Source organism: Anolis sagrei, chromosome 2 (genome assembly GCF_037176765.1).
Source record: "Anolis sagrei isolate rAnoSag1 chromosome 2, rAnoSag1.mat, whole genome shotgun sequence".
Taxonomy (NCBI): domain Eukaryota; kingdom Metazoa; phylum Chordata; class Lepidosauria; order Squamata; family Dactyloidae; genus Anolis; species Anolis sagrei.
Window position 1 is genome coordinate 230,520,158 of NC_090022.1, and position 14,791 is coordinate 230,534,948.

Here is a 14,791-nt window from a genome sequence, read left to right on the forward strand (position 1 = left end):
ACAAATGACTTCTAGTTATGAACAGGGGTGAAAATACAGGAAGTGGGATAAATCTATCCCATGAAAGGGAAATTCTGTCCGTAAAGGGTTATCATGGGGGAAAAGGTGTCTCCACTGGAGCTTTATCACCAATCCTTGTTTCCACAACAATCCAATTTTTTAAAAAACCAATTATCACTGGGGAAGAAAGTAAGCTGAAATCTTCAGAGCAGGGCAAAGACAGCAAAACAAACACCACAGGAGTGTTACCCCTTCTCCATGCTATCCGAAGCTAAAGTAAAGGTAAAGGTTTCCCCTTGACATTAAGTCTAGTCGTGTCCAATCTGGGAGGTGGTGCTTTCCATTTCTAAGATGAAGAGCTGGTGTTGTCAGTAGACGCCTCCTAGGTCATGTGGCCATGGAGGTAATGTGGCTCCTAGGTCATGTGGCTTTGGCGGGAAGGAAACATGGAGCACCATTTCCTTCCCCCCAAAGTGGTACCTATTGATCTACTCACATTTGCATGTTTTCGAACTGCTAGGTTGGCAGAAGCTGGGGCTAACAGCAGGAGCTTACCCTACTCCCCAGATTCGAACCACCAACCTTTCAGTCAGCAAGTTCAGCAACCCAGTGGTTTAACCCACTGTGCCAATGGGGGATCAAAAGCTAAACAATATATATTGCTGATTTACTAGGTTACATTGTAGTTATTTTTCTTTTGTTTTGCAGGACTTTCTTCACTTATTACTAGAGGACATCCCACAGCTAAAAGGGTAGGTGAGGATCCGTCTAATAAAGATAAAGAACATATTTGGCAGCATGTTCAGGAAATCAAGAAACTCTTGAGACTTTAATCTATTTATTAAGATTCAAATATAGATTAAAACTTGCATTTAAAATCTTCATCAATTTATACAAATAAATACAGAAACATCATGAACAATAAACAAATGTAAAATGTTTGTGATAATTTCTTTGAGATAACATTAACAAGACTCTTTTCATCTGTGAGCTTTTTTAAAGGGCCATAGTGCACCCACATATAATAAAACATTGGAGCCTCAATCTTCCACATTTTTATCTGGCTAAACACCATTCAGCTGAATGGAATTTAAGAGGGCATTTATAGCACACAATGAGAGCACAGAATATTTTCTGCTGGAAATGAAATGTAATGAAGTTAAATGAATGCCGTTTGAGACCACTTTAATTGCCATGGCTCAATCCTAAGGAGTCCTGGGATTTGTAGTTTGACTTTTTTTTATCATGTCAGAAGCAACTTGAGAAATTGTAAGCCGCTTCTGGTGCGAGACAATTGGCCGTCTGCAGAGACGTTGCCCAGGGGATGCCTGGATGTGTTATTATCCCGTGGGAGGCTTCTTCTCACCACATGGGAAACTGGAACTGACAGATGAAAGCTTACCCCATCTCATAGATTCATACTGGCGACCTTCAGGTCAGCAGTTCAGCCAGCACAAGGGTTTAACCCATTGGACCACTGCAGCTCCTCGTTTGGTGAAGCACCAGTTCTCTCTGGCAGAGAAGCCTTGTAAAACTACAACTTTCATGATTTCATAGCACTAAACCATGGCAGTTAAAGTTATTCTATAAGATGATAAAACGGTATTAATCTATAGTAGAGTCTTGCTTATCCAACATAAATGGACTGGAAGAATGTTGGATAAGTGAAAATGTTGGATATGAAGGAGGGATTAAGGAAAAGCCTATTAAACGTCAAATTATGTTATGATTTTACAAATTAAGCATCAAAACATCATATTTTACAACAAATTGACTGAAAAAGCAGTTCAGTATGTGGTAATGGTATGTAGTAATTACTGTCTTCACGAATTTAGCAGCAAAACACCGCCATGTATTGAAACAGCTGTGGATCTGGGCAAGAGGTAGACTGCGTTGGATAATACAGAATGTTGGATGAGCAAAAGTTGGATAAGCGAGACTCTACTATATTATAACAGTTTAGTATAGAAACACTAAGGAGCCCCCGGTAGCGCAGTGGGTTAAAGTGCTGAGCTGCTGAGCTTGTTGACCAAAAGGTCACAGATCCGAATCAGCGGAGTGGTGTGAGTTCTTGTTGTCAGCCCCAGCTTCTGCCAACCTAGCAGTTCAAAAACATACAAATGTGAGTAGATTAATAGTTACCGCTCCGGCGGGAAGATAACGGCACTCCATGCAGTCATGCCGGCCACATGACCTTGGAGATGTCTACAGACAACGCTGGCTCTTCGGCTTAGAAATGGAGATGAGCACTACACCCCAGAGTTGGACACGACTGGCCAGCGTAGTGTAGTTTTTATGTGAATCAGATCTCTGGAGACATTTTGATTTTGGGCAAATCAAACTCCCAGAAAGAAGGCAAAGGCAAACCCCCTCTCTCACCAAGTCTTGGCAATAGAACCCTAAGGTAGAGTTGCCTTAAGACAGGCATGTAGCCGGGGGGGGGGGGGGGGGGCTTGGGGGGCTTCAGCCCCCCCCCCCCCGAAATTCTGATGGTGGTCCACGAGAAGGCCTTACTGGTACATTATTTAAGCTGTTATGTTTATTCATATCATGATCTGATCACCATGCTCAATATATCCCATATGCATGGGGGTATTGGGATAACGATACAAAAGGTTTGCTAGGCTAGACCCTCTTTCACTCAGACTCAGCCCCCCCCCCCCCAAACCAAACTCACCCCCCCCCCCCCGAAATATAATCCTGGCTACGGGCCTGCCTTAAGATGTCTAAGTTGGAAATGACTTGACATCACAAAAAAACCACAACAAAAATATACTCATGCTATATATTATACTGCTAAGATGCTTGACTGAACATTATAGATGCCTCCAGTGGTTAGTTTTTATGTTAAAATGACTTTTTAAACAATTGATTGAATAATATTGATAGTGAGACTTTAGTTTGAGGGCAAGGATTCAAGATTTCACCTTGGTGAAATTTGCTTTTGGAACTTCATTTCCCTTCTGGATTCCTAGTTTCATATCTAGACTATAACTAAGAGTGCAAGAATGTTGAAGGAATATTTTAATTTTCAATAAGAATATAGCAAATGTTGTTTATTCTAGCTTTGCTGTTCAGAAACTGTGGACAAGAATGTATTTTTATAATAATCCACTTTACAACTAGGTACCTAGTATTCTGCCGGTATTATGAATGATGAAAAGATAAATAGGTGTGCCAAGAATAATAATGTCACGTTTATATAAAACATGCTTTCATCTTCCCCTGTGCTTGTAAGAACCATATTTTTCTGCCAATTAATAAATGCATTTCATTTGTTAGCACTGAAATATGGGAGAAGAATTATGTTTTGTTCTTTTAAAATGTGGTCTGCTAGTAGTGTTCAAAGACCATAATTATTTGAATTCAATAACACATTTAAACATATTCACCAGGGCCGAAAGAACCATACAGTGTGAGCCAAAAGGGACTTTCCCTTTTTCCTCCTTAAAAAATCATGCTTTCTACCTGCAAGCTCCTCTTGAAACCAAAAGTAATTTCAAAGATAGTTTGTGAGATATGATGGAGAGTTTTTCAAAGGAAAAAATAAATAACAAGAGTAGCAACAACATAATAATTTCTTGGACTGATATGAAACATTCACATGTGCTCAAACCTTTTTTGTAGATCTCAGCCACTATGTTTACTCAGGACACATCTGGACTGATCAGTAGATGTTTCTGTTTTGGTTTTTTTCAAATTTGATCAAGTTCACAAATATATAAATAATACCATACTCTGCAGTTCCTTGAGACTTAGATATTAAGAATTTTCCATCTAAAATATGGTAATAATTATCTATTAATAACAACTGATAGCACATTCTTATGCATCACTTGGAAATACAAAATGAAATAATTTAATCAGAGGCAAGGAGTGTTCTCTTCTGGAAATTCTCATATTTGAGATGAAGTTAATTCCAGTTTTCCTCTACATGGGCCTGTCCAAATGTTTTGGACTATATCTCCCATTAGTCCTAGCCAGATAGCCAATGATTAGGAATGATGGGATTTGCAGTCCAAAGCAAAGAGTGCCATATTAGGGAAAACTTAATTTCAACTTTAGTTTTGGAAGTAAAGTAGTTTATGTGTATGTTTGGATTTTATGCTGAGCTTCTCTTATCTGGTGTCTTCCATTTGTTTGTTTTATATATTCGTAATGTGCATACTCAGCAGTTCTGTTTAGTTTATTGTCTCTTTCATAGAGCAAGGGTTCCCTTCTCAACTGAAATGGTATGTCAACATATCCCAGAATTTAACTATTTTTGCATTGTTGCAAGGTGAAGATTTATACTTACTGGTTTTGGAGAAAGATGTTGTTTCTGAGTGTTGGAATGAACTGCTTTGGAAGGCGACAGGCAGGGAAGGGAGGATAACATGAGCTCACCCGAAGAAGCAGCTGGTTTAGACAGAGATACCAGGCTGCTCCTGTGGGGGAAGAATTTCAGGTGCAAGCAAAGCCGTGGGAAGGAGAGGCAGAAGTGGGCCCCTCAAGGTCAAAAGAATGTGTTCATGTTTTGCAGCCCTTAAATGAGAGAGAGGGCTGTTAGGATTTCAGATCAAGCAAAGTCGCTACTGGAGTGGGAAACTCCAGTATAGAAACATGCTCTAAGCTCAAGGCCCAAGATTCCTAGTCAAGTTTTGCTTCCTGCGTTAAGGATTTATCAATGGATCCATGCTCTTGTTCTCTGGATTAATGCTCAAGTTTTAACTCTTGTTTTTGGATTTACCTTTTGCTTATGGGACTTGCTTTCTATATGCACACTTGGATTTTTACTCTATTATTTGCTTTATGTGCCTTTGGCCCTTTCTTCTATGTATTTTATTAATACACTTTATTACCATGTCTGGTTTCCTGGTGAGTGGTTTGTGCAAGGTGAACTCCTGCTGAGATACAACAATGGGGGTCTACTAGAATTCGGCCAGCAGAAATGTATTGAGATTCAGCCGAAATGCACAATCCTAATTTTGAGATTGTTTCAGTACCATCCTTTCGCCCAGATTGCTTGCAACTATAGTATTATAAGAGTATCCAACAGTTTTAGTCTCATTCACAGGATTGTATTTCCAGTATATGCTTTATAAAGCTAGCTTATTTTTGGATATGCAAATATTTAGTTTTTTCTCCTTAAGGTATGCTCTCTAGACACTGTACTCCGGATTTAGTATTTGTGTGTCAAAAACATTGGTTTGGCTTCAGAGTGAATTTATTTGTATAAGTGGATGTTTACTTTATCTAGTAATTTATTACTTTTTTTGTTCAGAACGATTGGACTATCTTTATACAAGTTGCAGTGGTGCATGTTGTAATGAAGTGGTCTCAGTTTTACACACACACACCCAATGCTTTGGCGATAGGCTCCTGTACAGAAATGCATTCTTTGTTTAAAATATCTCTGCAAAGTTGTATGCTTTTTTGTTGCATTAGGCTATATAATCATGTGAGAAAGTGCTGAGTTTGTAAACAAATTTTAAAACCAGCTCTTTTTACATTCCAGGAAGTGCCTTTTTTTTACTTTTAGCTTGGCTTCCTATCTAAATATTTATGAGGAGTCAAGGTATTTTGTGTGCTGAAAAATCTGGAGAGAAAAGAAACAGCATCCAATTGTCCTAGTTGCTTTCATAAGTGTCTCATTTCTTCATTTTCCCTGTACTTTGCTTATGCAGGCCTGTGCACACGTTAGCCTTTCTAGTTGTGCACTTTAATATTAGAATGCAATGTATCCCTTAATCTACATTTAGTTGCTGTATAAAGAATTAAACAGGGACGGGTAAATTTTGTCTATAAACTTCCCCACACCTGACTGCTGTTTATGTTAAAATCAGAGTGTTGCCTGTTTAGTAGATCAATAGGTTCTAAGATGTGGTTTTGTGATGAAACGCTTTGTTGTCTCCCAAAGCCTTTTCTGTCTATTTACTGTTTACTGCCACTTCTTTAGTAGTTTCAGAGATCAATAAACTGATGAAATTGCTTATTCCTAGAGTTGATTTACTTGTAATTCCTAGAGTTGATTAACTTGTAATTGAAATCACATGTTTCCTTAATTTTTTTTAATTTACAAGCATATATACCTGGCGTTGCCCTGCTGTCATTGGGACCACTGCCTCCCTACTTTCTCCCATCTCCAGCTCTGGGAGGGCCTACCTCTCAATGTCTCCATTGCAACTTGGCTCTCTTTGTGGCTCCTTCCCTCCTTCCTCCCTTCCCCTCATACACGTCACTTTTCTTTCCTGTTAACATCACAGAGAGTCATTTCACCCAGCAACAGCCAGTCCAGTGATGCCATAGAGGGTCACTTCACCTAGCAACAGCCAATCCAGTTATATCATAGAGGGCCACTTAACCTAACAGCCTTTGTGGTTCAAACAGACAAATATACTTATATAATCACTCTATATATAGACACACATACACACGCACACATACATATGATGACTTTTTATTTTAGAAAGCCTTAACGTGTCTTACATTATTGAAATGCACAACCTTTAAAACACGGTTAACAAAAAAAAATCTCCGTAATGCAGAACTATGCCGTTCCCTTCTCAAGAATAATGGATTTATGTGGATATTTATCCATACTTATAGGTACTAAAATACTTTATTAAAAAAGTACTTTAAAAGCTGGGAGAATTGGTATATATTATTTACTGTGGACAATATGCAGCAGACGTCCGTGATGCATCAAACCTCACTGTCAATTATTCTTCTCAGGTTTCATCTCTGCTTTTCTGTCCCATCACAAGTGTATTGAACTCCCATGAAATTCTTTTTATCAGACTGGGGTGGACAGGGGCAAAGACAATATACATAAACTATAGGTAGATGTAATTTTTTAGGACCACAAGACATCCTAATTGTTGTTCTATTGAGCTATCCCCATTGTATGTATGCAGATGTGGCAGCCAAACCCATTTTAGGCTGTTTTTTTTCCCCAAGCACTTTCATAATATCTTCTCCCGCCATTCTTTTTAGCTGGTAAAGTTAAGGAAAAGGTATGTAACTAATAGGTCATTTCTTGCTTTTGGAGGTGTAACACCAATTTCCTACTGAAGTGGTGAGAGTAATAGGGAAATGAAATTGGAGACTGTAGCAGTAAATTAAGGAACACAGTCATCTAAATATATTGATATGGATACAAAGAAGCATAAGTAGAGCAGGATAGAGGGAATGCGAAATTTAGGTCGGTCAGGTCCTTTTAGATCTTATTTATTCAACAGAAAATTTGGGAGTCATAAAATGGAAAGAATGGAAATAGGCTTTCTTGAGCCCTCCCTTTTCTCTTAATTTGGAGGCCCCAGGAAGGAGAACTGGCATCTTACCCTCTCGCGCTTCAGTCTCCTTTCTTCTTCCAAATCAAGAGAGATGGGAGGACTTAAGAAACTTGCTTCCCAGGATCCTTTTCCTTCTAGTGGCTGCCTCCCTCCCCACACTCCATGTGTAAGCGAAAGAAACCTAAAGCAGCCAATTTTCAACAGCCACGGTTCTTTACAGGCTTCTGAACAAGCTGAAGGCAAACATCCAAAATGAATCCGTGCACAAGCCTAATACCTACAGATTGTAGCCTACCTTCATGATCGTATTTCCCTCTGATCCTCTGGGGAGGCCCTCCTCTCCCTTCCCCCTCTGTCGCAAGCGTGACTTGGGATGAGGGAGAGAGCCTTCTCCGTGATGGCCCTTCAACTTTGGAATTCGCTACCCGGAGAGATTAGCCAAGCGCCCACCTTGGCAGCCTTCAAGTCCATAGGTGACTGTGGAGCCCTATTCTTGATCTGCATCTTCTCCTGCAGTGAGGGCATTGGTTTCCAGGTGGAAGGCGGTCCCGGTCAGGGTTGGCTTGATGCACCTTCCTCTTGGCACGTTTCTCTCTTTCACCCTCCTTCATGCCTCTTCAAATTCTACAGCACTGCTGGTCACAGCTGACCTCCAGGTGCACTCAAGGACCAGGGCTTCCCAGTTCTCAGTGTCTAAGCCAGAGTTTTTAAGGTTCACTATGAGCCCATATTTAAACCTCTTTTCCTGCCCACCAGCATTCTGTTTTCCATTCTTGAGTTCAGAGTAGAGCAACTGCTTTGGGAAACAGTGATCAGGCATGCAGACAATGTGGCCGGTCCAATGGAGTTGATGGCAGAGGAGCATTGCTTCAATGCTGGTGGTCTTTGCTTCTTCCAGAATGCTGACATTTGTCCGCTTATCTTCCCAAGAGATTTGCAGGATTTTCTGGAGGCAGCACTGATGGAATAGTTCCAGGAATTGCATGTGACGTCTGTAGATAGTCCACGTCTCGCAGGCATATAGCAGGGTTGGGAGGACAATAGCTTTATAAACAAACACCTTGGTATCCCTACAGTTGTCCCAGTCCTCAAACACTCTCTGCTTCATTTGAAAAAATGCTGCACTCGCATACCTCAGGCAGTGTTGAATTCCAGTGTCAATGTTGACTTTGGTGGAGAAGTGGCTGCTAAGGTAGCGGAAATGGTCAACATTTTGTAATGTTACACCATTAAGCTGTATTTCTGGCATTGGAGCGGGTGACACATGTATATTGTATACTGTACATATACTCTACATATAGCATCCCTACTTCGCAGAATTTAACTTATTGTGGGTTGTCCTGGAACATAACACTTGTGATAAGTGAGGGAACACTGTGCATCCAATTCTAATGCTGCTAAAAAAAATCCCAGGGAATGAGGAGGAAAAGTAGCACAGTGCAAGTATAAAACACTTTGTAAAAAGGAGCTTTTTTCAGAGCCCAGCATACAAATTTCAGTGGATACTATGTTCATGCTAGCTAGGAATGATGGGAAATATTATCAGATATCTGGGGAACATCAGTTTGTAAAAGGCTTGTATAAAATTGAGGCTGCATTCATTAGTTATTCTTGGGCAGCTTTTGGCTCTCTATTTAGACAATTTCCAGTGAAATGAAGCCTCCCTCCCTCTTTCCATTCCTCTCACAAACTGAAGAGGAGACGCCACACAACAAGAACTGCAGAACACCTGTTCATTCTTTACATATGTTTCATCAGTGCACCTGAACTTTGTAAGCGTTATGTTGTCAGCTTCTATAAGCATTGAATTCATCACTAGTTTTTTACATGCAGAATCCAATCTGTCTTTAATTTTCAGGTGTCATCATCTCCAATGATATTAATTAGAAAGGACAAAATGAGAATGCCTTTTGACAAATCGCTGTTTAGATTACAAAGATGATTTCCGACAAAATTTTCTGGTTTTTGTTTTTAAGCATAACTTTTGTGCATATTTCATGAACAATGTTGTTTTTTCATTTTCTTGAAAGGTATGGCCTATCAGTAGAAAACATTTTCCAGAAGTGGCTTGACTGCTCAGGAATCCCCAAGGTAAATTCAAAAGATCTGTTCTGAATAAAGTCCAGATTATGAATTTGTTGAGCATGTTGTTCACATTACTCTCTCTATTATAACAGGTATGGCATAAAATAAAATCCCAGTAATAATGTCTTCTCTTATGCCTTTATATTGCACACATATGGGATTTTTTTTTATCAGTTACAGGCTTCATTTTCTGTTTTGCTCAAAGAGATGCTGCCAAGAGGAAAATCTCTTAAACCTTATTTTATTACTAGAACATACTATTCAATGGAAATTGTTCCATTAAGGAATTCTAGTTCACATATTGTTGAAAGGTATTTTTGTGTGTGAATTACTATGGCTAAGTGGGCAGATTTAAAGAACTGTTAAATGTATTTATTTATTTTATGTTCAAGTAGAGTTGTTCAGAAAGCTTGCACACCTGTTAACATTGTGTTTACTGCAGAAGGTTCAGTTAACCCTACATCTCTTATTTAAAAACAGAGTTTAATTCTTCATTAAGTGATAAAAAGACAGCAGTCAATGCTAGGGCCCTTCCACTTAGCCCTATATCCCAGAAAATCCCGTAATATCTGCTTTGAACTGGGTTATCTGAGTCCAAACTTAGATAATGTGGAATTTTTGCATTGATATTCTGGGATATATTCTATGGAAAGGTCCCCAGACAGGATAGCTGACTTGGGATGGATATACTCAAAGCAGGGGCCATCCCTTAATCCAGATAGATTAGGAATAACACAAGTAAAAAGGATACTGTGCCTTTGATTCCTAAAACCCAGGCCTAAACTGGATGCTCTGTGTGAAATTTCCATCGCAGCAGTTTGAACTCTAAACATCATACATATGTTGGATGGACTGAATCAACATGGATTAGTTCTGATAGGCTTTCTTTACTGATTGTCAGATCGATGCTTGGAAAAACATGCTTGCAGGCTATCTACTATTTTGGGCCTCTGTCTCTAAATTCAGTTCTATTTCATACATTAATGACAGCTAGATTTATAAATCTCACTACATGTTTGTTTGGTTCATTTTAAATAGACATGCTAGTTTATGCAAGACTGAAGGGGGTCAGAGAATGTGGAGAATGTGCTCACCCATCACTTGGCTCTGCCTGCCTTGGATGAGGCACAGCTGATGAAGGAAGGATGGGTTCTGCAAATGCTTGAATGTGGCACTGATTCAGGCCTGCACAACCTGTGGCCTTCCAGGTGTTTTGGACTTCAGCTCTCAGAATTCCTGACCATTGGAAAAGCTATCTATGGATCCTAAAAGGAGTCCCAAACACCTGGAAGACCACAGGTTGTACATGCCTGCATGCATTTCATGATCTAAAAATGAGTTACCCCTTCCTGCTTAATATACTTTTGCTGGACTTAAAACTCAAGGAAACACCACCTAAAGCATTCACAGCCTTCCAATAGGTAGACTGTTGAATGAGCTGGGTGCATGAGTGCTGCGACATTAAAAAAAATAGGCTTAGAACTCAGAGGGCAACATGTGTGAATTGTAGTTTTACAAATCTATTTTTTTCTGAAAATATCTCATATCCAGTATCAGATATATAAGGTCTTTAAGCAGAGTTTGTAGTTAGGCTCTTTCTTGTTAGTCTTGCTTTATCCAGTCTCCCTTTGAAGGAACTCAGGCCATTAACTTCAATCTCACATGACATTTCTAAAATTCTAACTCAAAAAGGAAAATGATAGGCAGGTCACAGTTGAATGTACAGTTTGAAGGTAGAGGAGAAGGAAGAATTTTCCCTTTCATTGATATATGTATGTATGTATGTATGTACACAAACATATACATACATACATATATAATATCTATCACTCTCCTTGCACTTTTCTGAATGTTGGAATTCAGTCTTGTGCACTTTAGGGAGGAAGTATATAATAATAATAATAAACTTTATTTATACTCTGCCACGATCTCCCCGATGGGGACTCGGAGCGGCTTACATGAGGCCAAGCCCAAATGACAATTACAATAAAGAAAAATCAAAACACAACTAAAAACGTGCACAATAGACAATAGCATAATAGTTACATAAATATATGAATATATGAAACATATGAATACATAGCAATATATATATAAAAATTACAATCTGCACAAACACAGTAACAATGGGTGGGCTTACATGTAATGATTAAAAGACAAGCATGAGGCACAGCTGATGAAGGAAGGATGGGTTCTGCAAATGCTTGAATGTGGCACTGATTCAGGCCTCCACAACCTGTGGCCTTTTAATCATGACATGTAATGATTAAAAGAAAAAAGATACAGGAATCTTGATAGGAAATGTGTATAATTTAAATTGGACTAGCCACGCATTAAAATTTGCACAAAATGACTGGACAGACTTACAAAGCCACAGAAACCACATGAAGCTGGCATGACCATGGTATAAATAAAAATAAATCTGTGCATCCCTAACCTCAAGGTGGTATTTCTACTCCGGATGTCAAAGAGGGCACAAGGCAACCTGTCAGCCCATTCACTACAAATGGGATAAAACCAGGACTGCCATCCTGCAGAACTGGCATCCCAATGCATCAGGAATGCTTACTTTTCTGTTCTTCTTGTATTATAGCACCATTACCCTCCCTCGTTTGTTGGTGTAAATAAAAAAGAGTCGTAATGTTGAAACAGGGCTTGTGTATTTCAAATGAGAGCTTCTTCTGCAGATCACATGTGTTGTGCTGCCTCCCCCCCCCCTCCCCCCTCCCCCCTCTGCCAGACACAGCAACAAGTCTGTCTTCCGGTTAGATCACAGAAAAAAATCTTCCTGGGCATCACATTAGATGCTTGTGCTGAAAAGTAAACATTTGTGTCTGACACAGAGGATTTCAGGAGGGCATTCTCCCGAAATCTTCTGGGGTTGGGTTAAATAAGGTCACCAGCATTGTGTTTTTGAATTTTCTGTTTATCAGATCAGGATGTACTGGAGCCTCTGCGGTGACTCACCGCAGGACTGGAGCTGTTTTTCATCCTTCACTAGCTAATAATGACTTAATGCCAGCAACTACACACTGTGAGTTTAAATGAGATGCAGTGACTTCAGAAACAGCTGATTTTAGAGCTGGAAAGCACCTATTAAGTAACGATACAGACACAACCCTGTCCCTGCTGCCAGAATCTTCCAGGATTTCTTTCTTTTTATTTCTGGCTTCTATTAAATAACTAAAGACCAGCAGTATCTATGGTTTCTTTGAATTTTAGGTCTTATTTATTTTATTTATTTAGAGGATTTCTATACCGGCCTTCTCAACCTCGACGAGGGACTCAGGTCGGTTTACAAAACATATCAAATACAATCAGATAAAACAGATAAAACAGCAAATATAACTCATTACATATTAAAATCGTATAACTCCGTACAATAAAATCATCATTACATCATCACAGTTTCCTACGCCAAATCGTCAATCCAGTCATGGTCATAATCATATTCATAGTCGCAGTTCATCATAATCCATCACAGGGAAGGTTCCAGGTTCAGTCTTTGAATGCCGCATCCCAGAGCCATGTTTTTAACGATTTCCTGAACGTCAGGAGGGAGGGGGCAGATCTAACCTCTAATGGGAGGGAGTTCCAAAGCCGGGGAGCCACCACCGAGAAGGCCCTGTCTCTCGTCCCCACCAACCGTGATTGTGAGGGTGGTGGGACCGAGAGCAGGGCCCCCCCGGAAGATCTTAGTAGCCTTGATGGCTCATAGGGGAGAATCCGTTCGGACAGGTAAACTGGGCCAGAGCCGTTTAGGGCTTTATAGGTCAACACCAGCACTTTGAATTGTGCCCGGAAGCTGATCGGCAGCCAGTGGAGCTGGCGTAACAGAGGAGTCGTGTGGTCTCTGTACCCTGCTCCTGTTAACAATCTGGCTGCCGCACGTTGGACTGATTGAAGCTTCCGGGCAGTCTTCAGAGGCAACCCCACGTAGAGAGCGTTGCAGTAGTCTAAACGGGATGTAACCAGAGCGTGGACTACCGTGGCCAAGTCAGACTTCCCAAGGTACGGGCGCAGCTGGCGCACGAGTTTTAGTTGTGCAAAAGCTCCCCTGACCACCGCCGAGACCTGGGGTTCCAGGCTCAGCGAAGAGTCCAGGGTCACTCCCAAGCTGCGAACCTGCGCCTTCAGGGGGAGTGTAACCCCGTCCAGCACAGGCTGTAACCCTATACCCTGTTCGGCCTTTCGACTGACCAGGAGTACCTCTGTCTTGTCTGGATTTAGTTTCAATCTGTTGTCCCTCATCCAGTCCGTTACAGCGGCCAAGCACCGGTTCAGGACTTCAACAGCCTCCTTAGTAGCAGGTGGAAAGGAGTGACAGAGTTGGACATCATCTGCGTACAGGTGACACCGTACCCCGAAACTCCGGATGATCTCTCCCAACGGCTTCATGTATATGTTGAATAACATAGGGGACAGTACAGACCCCTGCGGGACCCCACAGTACAATGGCCGCGGAGTCGAGCAGGTGTCCCCTAATGACACCATCTGGGAACGCCCCTCGAGAAAGGACTGGAGCCACTGCAGAGCAGTACCCCCAAGGCCCATTCCCGCGAGACGTCCCAGAAGGATACCGTGATCGACGGTATCGAAGGCCGAAGAGAGGTCCAGCAGAACCAACAGGGACACACTCCCCCTGTCCAGTTCCCTGCGCAGATCATCCACTAAGGCGACCAAGGCCGTCTCCGTACCATGCCCCGGCCTAAAACCAGACTGTGCAGGATCTAGATAATCCGTGTCTACCAGGAACTCCTGGAGTTGCGAGGCCACCACACGTTCCAGGACTTTGCCCAAATAGGGGAGATTGGATACTGGCCGATAGTTGACGAATTGAGTGGGGTCCAGTGATGGTTTTTTCAACAGCGGTTTTATAACAGCTTGTTTTAAGCTGGCTGGAATGATGCCTTCCCGAAGGGAGGCATTAACCACCACCTTTACCCACTCTGCCAAACCCCCTCTGGCTTCCTTTACCAGCCAGGATGGGCAGGGGTCTAGGATGCATGTGGTTGGCCTCGCTTCCCCAAGAATCCTGTCGACATCCTCGAGTTGAACAGATTGAAACGAATCCATCAAAATTGGACAAGCAGGTGCTCGTGTTACATCCTCAGAGACTGCCGTTAATATGGTGTCAAAGCCCGAACGGATCAAAGCGACTTTGTCCGTAAAGTACTGAGCAAAAGCTTCACAGCGCGCTGCCGAATCGTCAGGAGACCCACTCGAGGTGGGATTCAACAACCCTCTGACTACTCGAAACAGCTCTGCCGGACGGTTCTTTGCGGACGCAATATTGGCTGAATAGAAAGACTTTTGAGCAGCCTCTATTGCCACGCCATATGCCCTTAAATAAAGGCATAGGCGTGTTCGGTTTGACTCGTTAGGCTCTTTCCGCCACACGCTCTCTAGCCACCTCTTCATTCGCTTCCTTG

At 41.4% G+C, this 14,791-nt stretch overlaps 1 protein-coding gene across 6 annotated transcripts in view; it reads left to right on the forward strand.

The window, feature by feature from the left end:
- The window catches only part of AOPEP (aminopeptidase O (putative)), a 243,125-nt gene that overhangs the window by 102,861 nt on the left and 125,473 nt on the right, over positions 1 to 14,791 (forward strand). For all 6 annotated transcript variants that reach the window (XR_010909318.1, XM_060762070.2, XM_060762073.2 and 3 more), the window contains 2 exons: positions 709 to 752; positions 9,305 to 9,365. Coding sequence is in view for 5 of the 6 variants with exons in the window: in XM_060762070.2 (XP_060618053.2) it covers positions 709 to 752; positions 9,305 to 9,365 (105 nt within the window). In the remaining variant the exon portion in view is untranslated. The remainder of the gene's footprint in view (positions 1 to 708; positions 753 to 9,304; positions 9,366 to 14,791) is intronic.